General features: G+C 39.8%; 2 protein-coding genes across 2 annotated transcripts; both read right to left on the minus strand.

The window, feature by feature from the left end:
* Positions 1–905: 905 nt before the first annotated feature.
* Positions 906–5,039, minus strand: LOC122987081 (chemokine-like receptor 1). The gene is made up of 2 exons (XM_044358730.1): positions 4,978–5,039; positions 906–2,045 (listed from the first exon to the last, which is right to left on the minus strand). Exon 2 carries the CDS (start codon positions 2,023–2,025, stop codon positions 931–933), a length of 1,095 nt encoding a protein of 364 aa, XP_044214665.1. The 5' UTR covers positions 2,026–2,045; positions 4,978–5,039; the 3' UTR covers positions 906–930.
* Positions 5,040–7,213: 2,174 nt separating this feature from the next.
* On the minus strand, positions 7,214–12,137 carry LOC122987080 (chemokine-like receptor 1). Its single transcript, XM_044358729.1, has 2 exons — positions 11,787–12,137; positions 7,214–8,353 (listed from the first exon to the last, which is right to left on the minus strand). The coding sequence occupies exon 2, from the start codon at positions 8,331–8,333 to the stop codon at positions 7,239–7,241; it is 1,095 nt and encodes a 364-aa protein (XP_044214664.1). The 5' UTR covers positions 8,334–8,353; positions 11,787–12,137; the 3' UTR covers positions 7,214–7,238.
* Positions 12,138–14,338: the final 2,201 nt, after the last annotated feature.

A 14,338-nucleotide genomic window follows, 5' to 3' on the forward strand; every position in this document is an offset into this window, starting at 1 on the left:
ACAGAGGGTTACAAATATACTTTGCGTAAACCATTAAAATTATATTGTTAAAGGATCTTGTTTTTTTCTCCATGAGAAGAGTGTAAAAAATAAAATTCATTTTAAAATAAGTTATCATAAATTTACTTTGATGTCTGAACTATTTTACAAATAAAATGTAAACAAATTCATCATGAACGTTATCCAACTGAGCTTATCAGAGTAATAGAGCAATAGAGCTACTCAACATATTTATACATAATCACAAATGACTGATGATGACTGGAAAACACTTCACAAGACTGAAGTTTGCTGTCCTTTATCTATGTCTATGTCCTTGATCTAAGAAGAACAATACTAGAGAAAGAGATTCCAGGCACAAGCCATGTCAAAAATAATATTTTGACAATGTAAAAATAATGATGAGCAAGTATTGCACTAACAATCATTCATGGTTCATGGTACCTGTTACAATGTTCATATCCACAGTCATACATAAAATAAATGGGCCATTCCATTTTTCTGTGATTTTATATTGTCTTGAGGTTAAGAAATAATAGACACCTAACCCAAGTTAACTATGAAGCTGCTACCTTATTGTACAATATTACCACCAGTCCCTTCAATCAGATTGTAAATACTGTAAGTGCAGTTAAGATCTAGTACTCTTTGCCTGACCTAATCAGTTCGCTAATCATACAACTCAAATTAATCAAACTTCAACAGGTTCCAACATTTCAATTTGGGAATCTAAGTCATTTTATAAAGACAACAAAAGAAATAAAAAAGGAATTTGATACAGTACCAGTCAAAAGTTTGGACACACTTTCCCATTCAGTTGAATGGGAAAGTGTGTCCAAACTTTTGACTGGTGATGTATATACATTTACATTTGTGTCAAAATTATTTTCTTATGTGCAGTTTCAGTATTTGTTTATTCATGTCACAACCTTATACTTGAGTATTTAGAATTGACATGTCAAGACTCTGACTGGTGTCCACTGACTTTGTGTCAGTGTGCAAACGGGAAACCTCCTCCCGGAAAGCAGTCTCAAATACATTCAGGATGGATTTGCGAACTTTATCCTTGAAATCTTGGCCCATGAAGACATACAGCAGTGGATTCAGGCAACTGTTAAGATAGGCCAGGCTGGTGGCTAAAGGGACCCCAATAGTGACGACAAGTTTTAATACTTCACTTGACCTATTATCAATGTGATGCCATAACTCTATTAGAGTCATGAGGTAATAGGGAGCCCAGCATAGGAAAAAAGCAGTGATAACAGCAGCGATGATCTTAAAGGGGCGACTTGAGTGGCTGGCCCTGGTACGGTTCCTCCTGAGACGATGGATTATCACAGCATAACAGGAGACAATGACAGTGAAGGGAACAACAAAACCCAAGAGGAAGCGAGTGATGGTCATGGCCTTTAAACGAAGCAGTCGTAACTGTTTCACAGATGGTGTTTCGTAGTCATCAGAAAAGGCATAGTTGTCGTAGCATATGATTGGTTTATCATGAGATGATGGCCAAAGGTCCCTGAAGATGAAGCATGGAGAGCTGAGTATCAGACCCAATACCCAAACACCCAGACTCACACAGGACGCCTTGCGTACATTTCGGTTGTTCTGGGCCCAGACTGGCCACACCACAGACACATATCTGTCCACACTGATCACCACCAGAATGTAGACACTGGCAAACATGTTCAGAAATCTTACTGTGTTGTCCAGTTTGCACATGAACTTGCCGAAAGGCCAGTGGAAACCCAGAGCCGTGTACGTCGCACTAAAAGGAAGAAATGCTGTGAAGAGGAAGTCAGCCACAGCAAGGTTGAGGATCCAAACTGTGTTCACTGTTTTCTTCATCTTGAACCCAGTCACCCAGATAACCACTCCATTTCCGAGCACACCCAGAACGAAATCCAGGGAGTAGATAACGACAGACATGATGTTGAGAGACCCTCTCAGATCAGCATAGATGTCATTAGAAGAGCCAATTTCTTCACCTGTTGTATTGGTGTGATAGGAAGGTGTAGCAGTCATCTCTGTTATTGTCTTGAGATCTGCAATGGTAAAAGGAAGAACAAATGTAATCTCCCCCTGTATGTATCTATTTATATATATTTCAACACACAATTGAAAATGCATTTAGCTCTCAAAAATAGCCTATGAAGATGCTTTTCACAAAGATGATACAAAGTTGTATGAAGTTCCTCTGTCGACAGTCCAAATGGTTACTTTATTGTTTTTATTATTATTATTTTATTTTATTTTTTATTTTTTTTAATTATTTTTGATCATGTTATTATTTATTTATACCCATTTTCTTGTTAACCAACAAAGTGTTAGAGAAAGTGCAGAGAAAATCCACATTGTATTGTATTTATTTATCGGGACAGTGTACAGTTTTTAACATAAATGATGCACTGTACCATATTTAGCTTCAAGCAAATTTTCATCTGCAGTCCCTTATAATTAAAACATATAACAGCACAATAACAAACAGTACAAAGCAAAAAACACACAGGACACATTATACAAAATACAAAGCTACACACAATAGCACATCGCATACACCCACAATGTCAACCAGAAATCAACAATGTAAGCATGTCAAACCAAAGGCAAGATTATTTGAGAAGACCATGAGATCAAATCCAGACTCAGTGGCCACAGAGCTGAGCACTGAACTGCAGCTCTTCAAATCATCAGGTAGGACATTCCACTGAATTGTGGCTTTCACAGAGAAAGCTGACTGTCCAAATGCAGTGCAACAAAATGGTATAGTACAATCATGTATAGAGGATATTCTGGAGGATCTAATAGAACTTACTGAATACAAACATACATGCAAACAGCATACCAGTTTTTATTTTATTTTGTTAGTATTTTCATTAAGGCAGGAACGACCAAACCTCTATTCCTGCCTGCTTCCAAGGGTGTGCCGCAGGCATCTCTTTTGGGGCCTGTCCTGCTCACTATTTATGTAAATTAGATTGCCCTTGTTGGTAAAGTGCCATTTTCTCATTCCTGCCATTTGTAGTGCTCTGTAGTGCTAATAAGCTCCAGTGATTGTCTGATGCTCCATGAGCCCTTTTGTGGAAATTTACTCTCAAGAAAGAAGGCACATGGAGACATAAAGAAAGCATTAAACATTGTTACTTGTTGAAGCAGTTGTAAACACTGTACAATCCATCACATCATCAGTAACAATTATACAAAAGTCCAAACACAAACAAAAATACAATCATCTTGTATTTTTGGAGAGAAAGCATTCAGCTGGCCCTTTCCCTAAAGCCAGCCCTTTTTCTAAAGATTGTGAACTCAAACTAGACAGCTTTATACCTCTCCAGAAGCAAAGCTAAAAACAGTCTGGTCCCTAAGTTGACACTTCCACAAACCATTACACCTTCTTACAAACAAGCATGGTCTCTAAAACAGTAGGCTTAAGACAAAGATATCTCTAGCTAACCCCAGAGGTCAGCAAGCAATCCTCAGATAGAAACAGGTTCAAGAGTTCAACTAGCCTACGAGTAGGATTTCTTCACCAACATGTGTCCCCAAAATGACGATGACATTACATCACATTCAGTTGATAACAAACATTGACTCCTTAGTTTGAAAACATTTGTAACATATATACAAAAGATTTATAAAATGATAACCTACTATTCAATTTTCTTTCACAGCCCCAAATCAGACCTGATAAAAAAACTGCCTTTGCTGTTAGTGCATTGGTCTCATGTAATAATCTGCAACGTCAGCTAAAAGCCAAAACACTCTGTGTAACTTTAAGACCATTCTTATTAAAGGTTCTCTGTCTGCTGGTGATTGCTTCCACTGAACCTGAACCTTTTCTATTTCCTGTCCACTTTATTGACTCTGTCCGTCCTTGTTTTATTCTTCTACTAAACTCTTAACAAGGTGTTGCTGCAAAAGATCTTTCAGTGCATTTGTATCTGCAGTATAGTACTACTAGTATTTCACTATGTTAGGAAATGTTCCTTTTGTCAGCTTCCTGTTTTTTACTCTTTGTCAGATTTCTTCTGAAATTACGAAACATATATTGGCATGTTAGTCATGAGTGATGAAACAAATTTAATCATGTAGAAAACACTCCCACAAACACTACTGGCAAAAACAAAATAAGACATACAGCAATTACCATAATATACAATACATACTCCACACTGAGTTTAATATGGAGAGTGTCACAGAATACAAATATCTTGGCATCTGACTTGATGATATATTTTCAATTCAATATCATGTACCTTGTTGATAAACTGTGACTGAAGCTTGACTTGTACAGAGACAGCAGCTTCCCTTTGGGTAGTAAAGGAGGACTCGGGTTTTTTTTCTCATTTATGGATTTTGGGGATGTCATATATCCACATGCCGCTGCCTCTGGGGACCACAGGTTCATCTCTAGTGATAATTACAACACTCATCACTGCATACTACATGATAAAGTTGGTTGGGCTTCCCTGTCATAGAGACATAATAACCACTAGTACTTATTTCTACTAAGTCCTCATAGGCAAAACTGACTGTTTGATGCTGCTTGAGCCCCGAACCAGACCTGATCTGGTGAAAACTGCCTTTACTGTTAGTGCAGGGATCTTGTGGAAAAATGTGCAATGCAATCTAAAAATATTTTACCTCTCTGTAACTTTAAGACCATTCTTATTAATGGTTCTCTGCCTGCCTGTGATTGTTTCCACTGAATGTGAACCTTGTCAGTTTTCTGTCCATTTATTGACTCAGTCTGTCCTTGTTATTATAACTCTATTATTCTACCAAACTCTTAACAGTGTGTTACTGCAAAAGAGCATCAGCCAACCTTGTTGAACAAAACACGTGAAATAAATAATAACATAATCATTCTTTTACTTTGTCCATCCAAAATCTGATGTTTTTATTGTCTTATTTCTACCATGTGGATTCATATCACGCTACAAATATGAAACTCTGAGAATAACAAAGGTACAGTACCTCTCTCAAAGCTCTCCAGTCAGGTGAGGATGTGTCTGCAGCAGAAATAACTCTGATCAAACCCTGACAGGTTAATATAACCTAATGTGTGGACAAATGTGGTATGTAAACAAATTAATTGACACGGGGACACAAGCAGTATGCATTCCTGTTTTTTGAAGCCCATTAGCCCTTTTGCATACACTTTGGCTGTTGATGCATTGTGGTTAAAAATGTTGTCACATTTTCTAAAATCATACATTGTCTTCATTGATAGATGAGATACATAATTTATATGTATTGTAAATACAGTATATTACTACATTATAACCTTATTATACCGATGTTGATTTGAACAGTCAACACAAGAGCACTACTGAAAACAACATTTGAATGTAAGTTACATATTGCCAGAGAGTTTTATAAAATAGAAGACAACTCCCTTCTTGCCACTATCCACTTGAAGCTGGACACAAACTGTGGTGTCTCTGTATCCCTGCAAGCAAAACTGATCTGAAGCTAGGATATATCTTTTCTAACATGATTTTAGAATTAAAATCATGACTAGGTCTAGATTGGCAAATATTCCTATTGCTCTTTCAATAAGATTTCTTCAGAATAGTCACAACATCTGTGGTGACATTTATGGAAGTTTTGAGCATGCACAAAATGGCATTACTTTATTATCACTTAAATCCATCAAATAAATCCACCACATACATACAATAAAACATACACTATACAGTAAAATGTCTCTGTATACCTAATGTTTAACTTTTTGTTCTGTTACATGACCCCATGGAAGACGAGCATGCATCAGATTTTAACTAAGAAATGAACCACATAATTATTCAATTACAAAGCTACCATAAAAGGTGGGTTTATTCTTTATTATTGGAGTGAATAACTGCTTAACTGAATCAACTTATGTAGTTTGGCCTAGGCAAAAACGTTTCCACAATCCACTCAGAGTTGTAGTTGACTTCTCTTTTTAATTCAAACACAACATAGGCTGATATGCAGTGACAGAGGTTTACAAATATACTTTGCGTAAACCATTAAAATTATATTGTGAAAGGATCTTGTTTTTTTCTCCATGAGAAGAGTGTAAAAATAAAATTCATTTTAAAATAAGTTATTATACATTTACTTTGATGTCCGAACTATTTTACAAATAAAATGTAAACAAATTCATCATGAACGTTATCCAACTGAGCTTATCAGAGTAATAGAGTAATAGAGCTACTTAACATATTTATACATAATCACAAATGACTGATGATGACTGGAAAACACTTCACAAGACTGAAGTTTGCTGTCCTTTGTCTACATTTATGTCCTAGATCTAAGAAGCACCTGACATGTAAAACAGTTCCCTCTGTTGGTCAATTAATATTATGAAGAAATTCTAACATAAAATGAAAAAGAACAATCAACAACAAAAAGTATTTCTTATGATTGACAGCTTAGTAGTTACAGTAAATTATTATGGGGTGAAAAAGGGAAGAAAGCTTGAGCACAGCGCCCCAGATCTAAAGATGAAAGATAAACCACAATCATGATTTCCTCTTCAACCTTGGCCCTGTCACTACCACCAACACTTGGGGTTTATTTTTTTGAAACTATCATGAGGTGTTGCAAATGAGTTGTGTGGGTTATAATATTTGTATTCACCATATATATATCAGTGTGCAATACTAGAGAAAGAGATTCCAGGCACAAGCCATGTCAAAAATAATATTTTGACAATGTAAAAATAATGATGAGCAAGTATTGCAATAACAATCATTCATGGTTCATGGTACATGTCACAATATTCATATCCACAGTCATACATAAAATAAATGGGCCATTCCATTTTTCTGTGATTTTATATTGTCTTGAGGTTAAGAAATAATAGACCCCTAACTCAAGTTAACTATGAAGCTGCTACCTTATTGTACAATATTACCACCAGTCCCTTCAATCAGATTGTAAATACTGTAAGTGCAGTTAAGATCTAGTACTCTTTGCCTGACCTAATCAGTTCGCTAATCATACAACTCAAATTAATCAAACTTCAACAGGTTCCAACATTTCAATTTGGGAATCTAAGTCATTTTATAAAGACAACAAAAGAAATAAAAAAGGAATTTGATACAGTACCAGTCAAAAGTTTGGACACACTTTCCCATTGGGAAAGTGTGTCCAAACTTTTGACTGGTGATGTATATACATTTACATTTGTGTCAAAATTATTTTCTTATGTGCAGTTTCAGTATTTGTTTATTCATGTCACAACCTTATACTTGAGTATTTAGAATTGACATGTCAAGACTCTGACTGGTGTCCACTGACTTTGTGTCAGTGTGCAAACGGGAAACCTCCTCCCGGAAAGCAGTCTCAAATACATTCAGGATGGATTTGCGAACTTTATCCTTGAAATCTCGGCCCATGAAGACATACAGCAGTGGATTCAGGCAACTGTTAAGATAGGCCAGGCTGGTGGCTAAAGGGACCCCGACAGTGATGACAAGTTTTAATACTTCACTTGACCTATTATCAATGTGATACCATAACTCTATTAGAGTCATGATGTAAAAGGGAGCCCAGCACAGGAAAAAAGCAGTGATAACAGCAGCGATGATCTTAAAGGGGCGACTTGAGTGGCTGGCCCTGGTACGGTTCCTCCTGAGACGATGGATTATCACAGCATAACAGGAGACAATGACAGTGAAGGGAACAACAAAACCCAGGAGGAAGCGAGTGATGGTCATGGCCTTAAAACGAAGCATTAGTAACTGTTTCACAGATGGGTTATCGAAGTCATCAGAAAAGGCATAGTTGTCGTAGCATATGATTGGTTTATCATGAGATGATAGCCAAAGGTCCCTGAAGATGAAGCATGGAGTGCTGAGTATCAGACCCAATACCCAGACACCCAGACTCACACAGGACGCTTTGCGTACATTTCGGTTGTTCTGGGCCCAGACTGGCCACACCACAGACACATATCTGTCCACACTGATCACTACCAGAATGTAGACACTGGCAAACATGTTCAGAAATCTTACTGTGTTGTCCAGTTTGCACATGAAATTGCCGAAAGGCCAGTGGAAACCCAGAGCTGTGTACGTCGCACTAAAAGGAAGGAAAGCTGTGAAGAGGAAGTCAGCCACAGCAAGGTTGAGGATCCAAACTGTGTTCACTGTTTTCTTCATCTTGAACCCAGTCACCCAGATAACCACTCCATTTCCGAGCACACCCAGAACGAAATCCAGGGAGTAGATAACGACAGACATGATGTTGAGAGACCTTCTCAGATCAGCATAGATGTCATTAGAAGAGCCAATTTCTTCACCTGTTGTATTGGTGTGATAGGAAGGTGTAGCAGTCATCTCTGTTATTGTCTTGAGATCTGCAATGGTAAAAGGAAGAACAAATGTAATCTCCCCCTGTATGTATCTATCTATATATATTTCAACACACAATTGAAAATGCATTTAGCTCTCAAAAATAGCCTATGAAGATGCTTTTCACAAAGATTTGACTTGAACTATGCAAAGTTGTATGAAGTTCCTCTGTCGACAGTCCAAATAGTTACTTTATTGTTTTTATTATTATTATTATATTATTTTTGATCATGTTATTATTTATTTATACCCATTTTCTTGTTAACCAACAAAGTGTCAGAGAAAGTGCAGAGAAAATCCACATCGTATTGTATTTATTTATCGGGACAGTGTACAGTTTTTAACATAAATGATGCACTGTACCAGATTTAGCTTCAAGCTAATTTTCATCTGCAGCCCCTTATAATTAAAACATATAACAGCACAATAACACACAGTACAAAGCAAAAAACACACAGGACACATTATACAAAATACAAAATACAAAGCTACGCACAATAGCACATCGCATACACCCACAATGTCAACCAGAAATCAACAATGTAAGCATGTCAAACCAAAGGCAAGATTATTTGAGAAGACCATGAGATCAAATCCAGACTCAGTGGTCACAGAGCTGAGCACTGAACTGCAGCTCTTCAAATCATCAGGTAGGACATTCCACTGAATTGTGGCTTTCACAGAGAAAGCTGACTGTCCAAATGCAGTGCAACAAAATGGTATAGTACAATCATGTATAGAGGATATTCTGGAGGATCTAATAGAACTTACTGAATACAAACATACATACAAACAGCATACCAGTTCTTATTTTATTTTGTTACTATTTTCATTAAGGCAGGAACGACCAAACCTCTATTCCTGCCTGCTTCCAAGGGTGTGCTGCAGGCATCTCTTTTGGGGCCTGTCCTGCTCACTATTTATGTAAATTAGATTGCCCTTGTTGGTAAAGTGCCATTTTCTCATTCCTGCCATTTGTAGTGCTCTGTAGTGCTAATAAGCTCCAGTGATTGTCTGATGCTCCATGAGCCCCAAACCAGACCTGATAAAAAAAAACTGCCTTTGCTGTTAGTGCATTGGTCTCATGTAATAATCTGCAATGTCAACTAAAAGCCAAAACACTCTGTGTAACTTTAAGACCATTCTTATTAAAGGTTCTCTGTCTGCTGGTGATTGCTTCCACTGAACCTGAACCTTTTCTATTTCCTGTCCACTTTATTGACTCTGTCCGTCCTTGTTTTATTCTTCTACTAAACTCTTAACAGGGTGTTGCTGCAAAAGAACATGTATACTCAGCTATCATCTATCAGTGCATTTGTAGATATAGATCTTTCACAGGTCAATGATAGCAAGTGTCTTTTTTGTCAGCATCCTGTTTTTCAGTCTTTATCGGACTTATTTAGAAATTACAAAACACTTTTTAGCATGTTACTGATGAGTTACGAAACAAATTTAAGCATGTAGAAAACATTCCCACAAACACTACTAGCAAAAACAAAATGAATCCTTTTCTCCATGATAAAGTTGGTTGGGCTTCCCTGTCATAGAGACATAGTAATCACTAGTACTTATTTCTACAAAGTCCTCGTAGGCAAAACTCCATTTTATATCTCATTTCCGCTGTTGTGGTGCTGTGGACCATACTTAACCAGCTTCAGTGACTGTTTGATGCTCCATGAGCCCCGAACCAGACTTGATCTGGTGAAAACTGCCTTTACTGTTAGTGCAGCGATCTTGTGGAAAAATGTGCAATGCCATCTAAAAATATTTTACCTCTCTGTAACTTTAAGACCATTCTTATTAATGGTTCTCTGCCTGCCTGTGATTGTTTCCACTGAATGTGAACCTTGTCAGTCTTCTGTCCATTTATTGACTCAGTCTGTCCTTGTTATTATACCTCTATTATTCTACCAAACTCTTAACAGTGCATTACTGCAAAAGACCATCAGCCAACCTTGTTGAACAAAACACATGAAATAAATAATAACATTATCATTCTTATACTTTGTCCATCCAAAATCTGATGTTTTTATTGTCTTATTTCTACCTTGTGGGTTCATATCACGCTACAAATATGAAGCTCTGAGAATAACAAAGGTACAGTACCTTTCTCAAAGCTCTCCAATCAGTTGAGGATGTGTCTGCAGCAGAAATAACTCTGATCAAACCCTGACTAGTTAATATAGCCTAATGTGTGGACAGACGTGTTATGTAAACGCACTCATTGAGGCGGGGACACAAGCAGCATGCACTTCTCTTTTTTGAAGCCCATAAACCCTTTTGCATGAACTTTGGCTGTTCATGCATTGTGGTTAAAAAATGTTGTCACATTTTCTAAAATCATACATTGTCTTCATTGATAGATGAGCAACATAATGCATCTGTACCCTAGATACACAATAGTACTACATTATACTCTTATTGTACCCTTTATACCCTTTATTACATTATACCCTTTGCAGCACCTCTCATGTTTTCAGTGGTGCTCTGGTGTTGACTGTTTGAATCAACATTTGGATGTAAGTTACATATTACCAGAAAGTTTTATAAAATAGTAGACAACTCCCTTCTTGCCACTGTCCACTTGAAGCTGGACACAAACTGTGGTGTCTCTGTATCCATGCAAACAAAACTGATCTGATGCTAGGATATATCTTTTCTAACATGTTTTTAGAATTAATATAGTATTGGAAGTTTTGAGCATGCACAAAATGGCATCACTTTATTATCAGTCAAATACATCAAATGAATCCACAACATACATACAGTAAAACATACACATAAGTAAAATGTCCCTGCATGCCTAATGTTTAACTTTTTGTTTTGTGACATGACTCAATGGAAGATGAGCATGCATCAGATTTTAACTAACAAATGAGCCACATAAGTACTTAATTACAAAACTACCTTAAAGGTTGGGTTTATCCTTTACTTTTTTAAAAATACTTTTTTATTTTATTATCATGGCATTTCATACATCTAACCCATTGACAATGTTGTCTGGTACACCAGGGCTAGACCTAAACGCACGACTCAAACAGTAGTTCCAAAAAAGTCTTAAGTCTTTAATAGCAGGTTCGGTACACGGGCAGGCAGTCAGAGAGGGCAACAGGACCAAAAGGGCTAGGTAGAGGCAGAGTCAAAAAAAAAGGCAGATCCAGGGTCAAAAACACTAGAGACTATAACAAAGAGGATAATGCTGGAACGCTTGCGACTAAGGGCTAAGATGAACTGGCACAGGAAGCAGGGGTCACATAGACTAAAAACACAAGGGGAGTGAGGGTAATGAGACACAGGTGGAGGACATTAGGGGATGAAGACGAGGACAGGAGCGGGAAACACACAAGGGCAGGAAGTGGATCTGAAACCAGAGGAGAGTTAGAAACCAAAATAAAACAGGAAATGCAGGACTAAATGAGAGAAAAAACAAAACATAACCTGAAGGCAGGATGATTCATGACAGTATCCCCCCCCCCCTCAAGGGACGGCTCCAGACGGATCAGGAAGATTGCGGTGGCACCAGTGAAAGTCCTGAATGAGGCCCGGATCAGGAGGGAACCAGAGGACTCTCCTAGATGGGCTTGACACGGGAAACGTGAAAGGTGGGGTGAATTCTCCAGGTCCTGGGGAGCTTGATACAGACAGCAGCAGGGTTAATGACTTTGGATACAGGGAAAGGTCCAACAAAACGGGGTGCCAGCTTACGTGACTCCACCCTGAGGAGAGGATCCTGAGCAGACAGCCACACTCTTTGCCTTAGCTGGTAAGAGGGGGCCGGGGTCCGCCGTCTGTCCGCAGCCCTATTGTTTCCGGCTGCGGCCCTGATCAATTGAAGCCTGGCCCGGCTCCAAACCCGGCGACACCGGAGGATGAGGGCTTGAGCAGATGGAACTGCTACTTCAGTCTCTAACTCAGGAAACAGGGGAGGCTGATAACCGAAGACACACTGAAACGGAGTAAGACCAGAGGCAGAGCAAGGCAAGGTGTTTTGTGCATATTCGACCCAGATAAGATTCTTACTCCAGGAGGAGGGACAACTGGAGGTGAGACAGCGAAGGCCCTTCTCCAGTTCCTGGTTCAGTCTCTCTGTCTGCCCGTTGGACTGGGGGTGATAGCCAGAAGTGAGGCTGACTGCGGCTCCAATGAGTGAGCAGAAGGCCTTCCAGAACTTGGAGATGAACTGTGGCCCCCGGTCAGACACCACGTCCCTGGGGAAACCATGCAAGCGGAACACATGATGCAGAACCACCTCAGCCGTTTCCTTGGCTGAGGGTAACTTAGGTAAAGGTATAAAGTAAGCCATCTTAGAAAATCTGTCAACCACTGTGAGGACAACCGTGTTACCTTCAGAGGGTGACAAACCTGTGACAAAGTCCAGTGACATGTCTGACCAGGGGCGCTGTGGGATGAGACAGAATGAAATTGAATTGGTTGAAAAAGAGAGCCCACCTTGCCTGCCGGGGGTTGAGCCTCTTAGCAGAGTGGATGTATTCCAGGTTCTTATGGTCTGTCCAGATGAGAAACAGCTGCTCAGTGCCCTCCAGCCAGTGCCGCCACTCCTCCAGAGCCACCTTAATAGCCAGCAGCTCCCTGTTGCCCACATCATAGTTCCTCTCAGAGGGGGACAATTTCCGGGAGAGGAAGGCACAGGGGTGGAGCTTGTTATTCACTGGGGACCGCTGTGACAAGACCCCTCCTACTCCTACATCAGAGGTGTACACCTCCACCACAAATTGAAGGTGAGTGTCCGGAGGAGTGAGGATGGGAGCTGTGGTGAAGCTGGTCTTAAGTCTCTGAAACAAGAGTTCAGCCTGGGGAGTCCACTGAAACTTGACATTAGGAGAGGTTAGTGCATGTAAGGGGGCTACAATGGAACTAAAACCCCTAGTGAAACGTCTATAGAAATTGGCAAACCCCAGGAAACATTGCAAGTGTTTCCTGGAGGTGGGAGTGGGCCAGTCAGACACAGCACTAACTTTGGAGGGATCCATCTGGAGGTGGTCCGAGGGAGGGGGTACCTGTTCTTGATGGTGACCTCATTCAGACCATGATAGTCGATGCATGGCCGGAGGGACTTATCTTTCTTGTCCAAAAAGAAGAATCCTGCCCCCGCTGGAGAGGAAGAATAATAATAATCCCAGCAACCAGGGAGGCTGAGATATACTTGTCCATGGCCTCACATTCTGGGGGCTAACAGGGAGTATAAACGGCCCTTAGGGAGAGAAGCCCCTGGGAGCAGGTCAATAGCACAGTCATATACTCTGTGTGGAGGAAGGGAGGTAGCCCGGGACTTGTTAAACACCTCCTTGAGGTCATGATAACACTGGGGAACCTTGGCTAAATCGGGATAATCAGACTTATCTTGGTCTAGCAGGGGCTCTGGGCCGACTGGTGTGAGAAGGACTGCGGGAGGTTGAGACTCTCGGGGGCTCTGAGGGAAAACAGTTCTTTTGGCACCTCTCCTCCCAACCAATAATTTCCCCAGTGGCCCAGTTAACTTGGGGGCAGTGCTGGGATAACCAAGGGAACCCCAAAATGAGTGGGTGTAATGGGGAGCTATAGAGGTGGAAACTTAACTTTTCAGTGTGTCCCTCAGCTATGAGGACTTGAAGGGGCTCGGTGCGGTGAGTAACTCTATATAGTAACCTCCCATCCAACGTGCTGGCTTCTAGGGGTCTGAGAAGAGGAAACACAGTTAATTTCAGTCTTTTAGCAAGTTTCCAGTCCATAAAACTCTCATCAGCACGTGAGTCTATCAACACCTTGAGTCTTTCAGAAAAAAGAGGGGAATTTATCACAACATCAGTCAATGATCGAAGCTTGTAGTTAGGAGAGATTGTTTGGCTCACCAGCGCCCTCCTCCTCACTAAAGTTTTTAGTCTATAAGATCAACAGTCAGTAGGATCCTTGCCTTCTTTGTGTATGACTGTAATTATGGAGCTGCACCAAGTGTTTGCCCACCTACTATGATCTAACACCCATTTAAACGT

This window comes from Thunnus albacares, chromosome 8, assembly GCF_914725855.1.
Source record: "Thunnus albacares chromosome 8, fThuAlb1.1, whole genome shotgun sequence".
NCBI classification, from domain to species: Eukaryota; Metazoa; Chordata; class Actinopteri; order Scombriformes; family Scombridae; genus Thunnus; species Thunnus albacares.

Coding starts and splice junctions, on each gene's coding strand:
- LOC122987080 (XM_044358729.1), bottom strand. CDS start 8,333: ATGACTGCTACACCTTCCTATCACACCAATACAACAGGTGAAGAAATT.
- LOC122987081 (XM_044358730.1), bottom strand. CDS start 2,025: ATGACTGCTACACCTTCCTATCACACCAATACAACAGGTGAAGAAATT.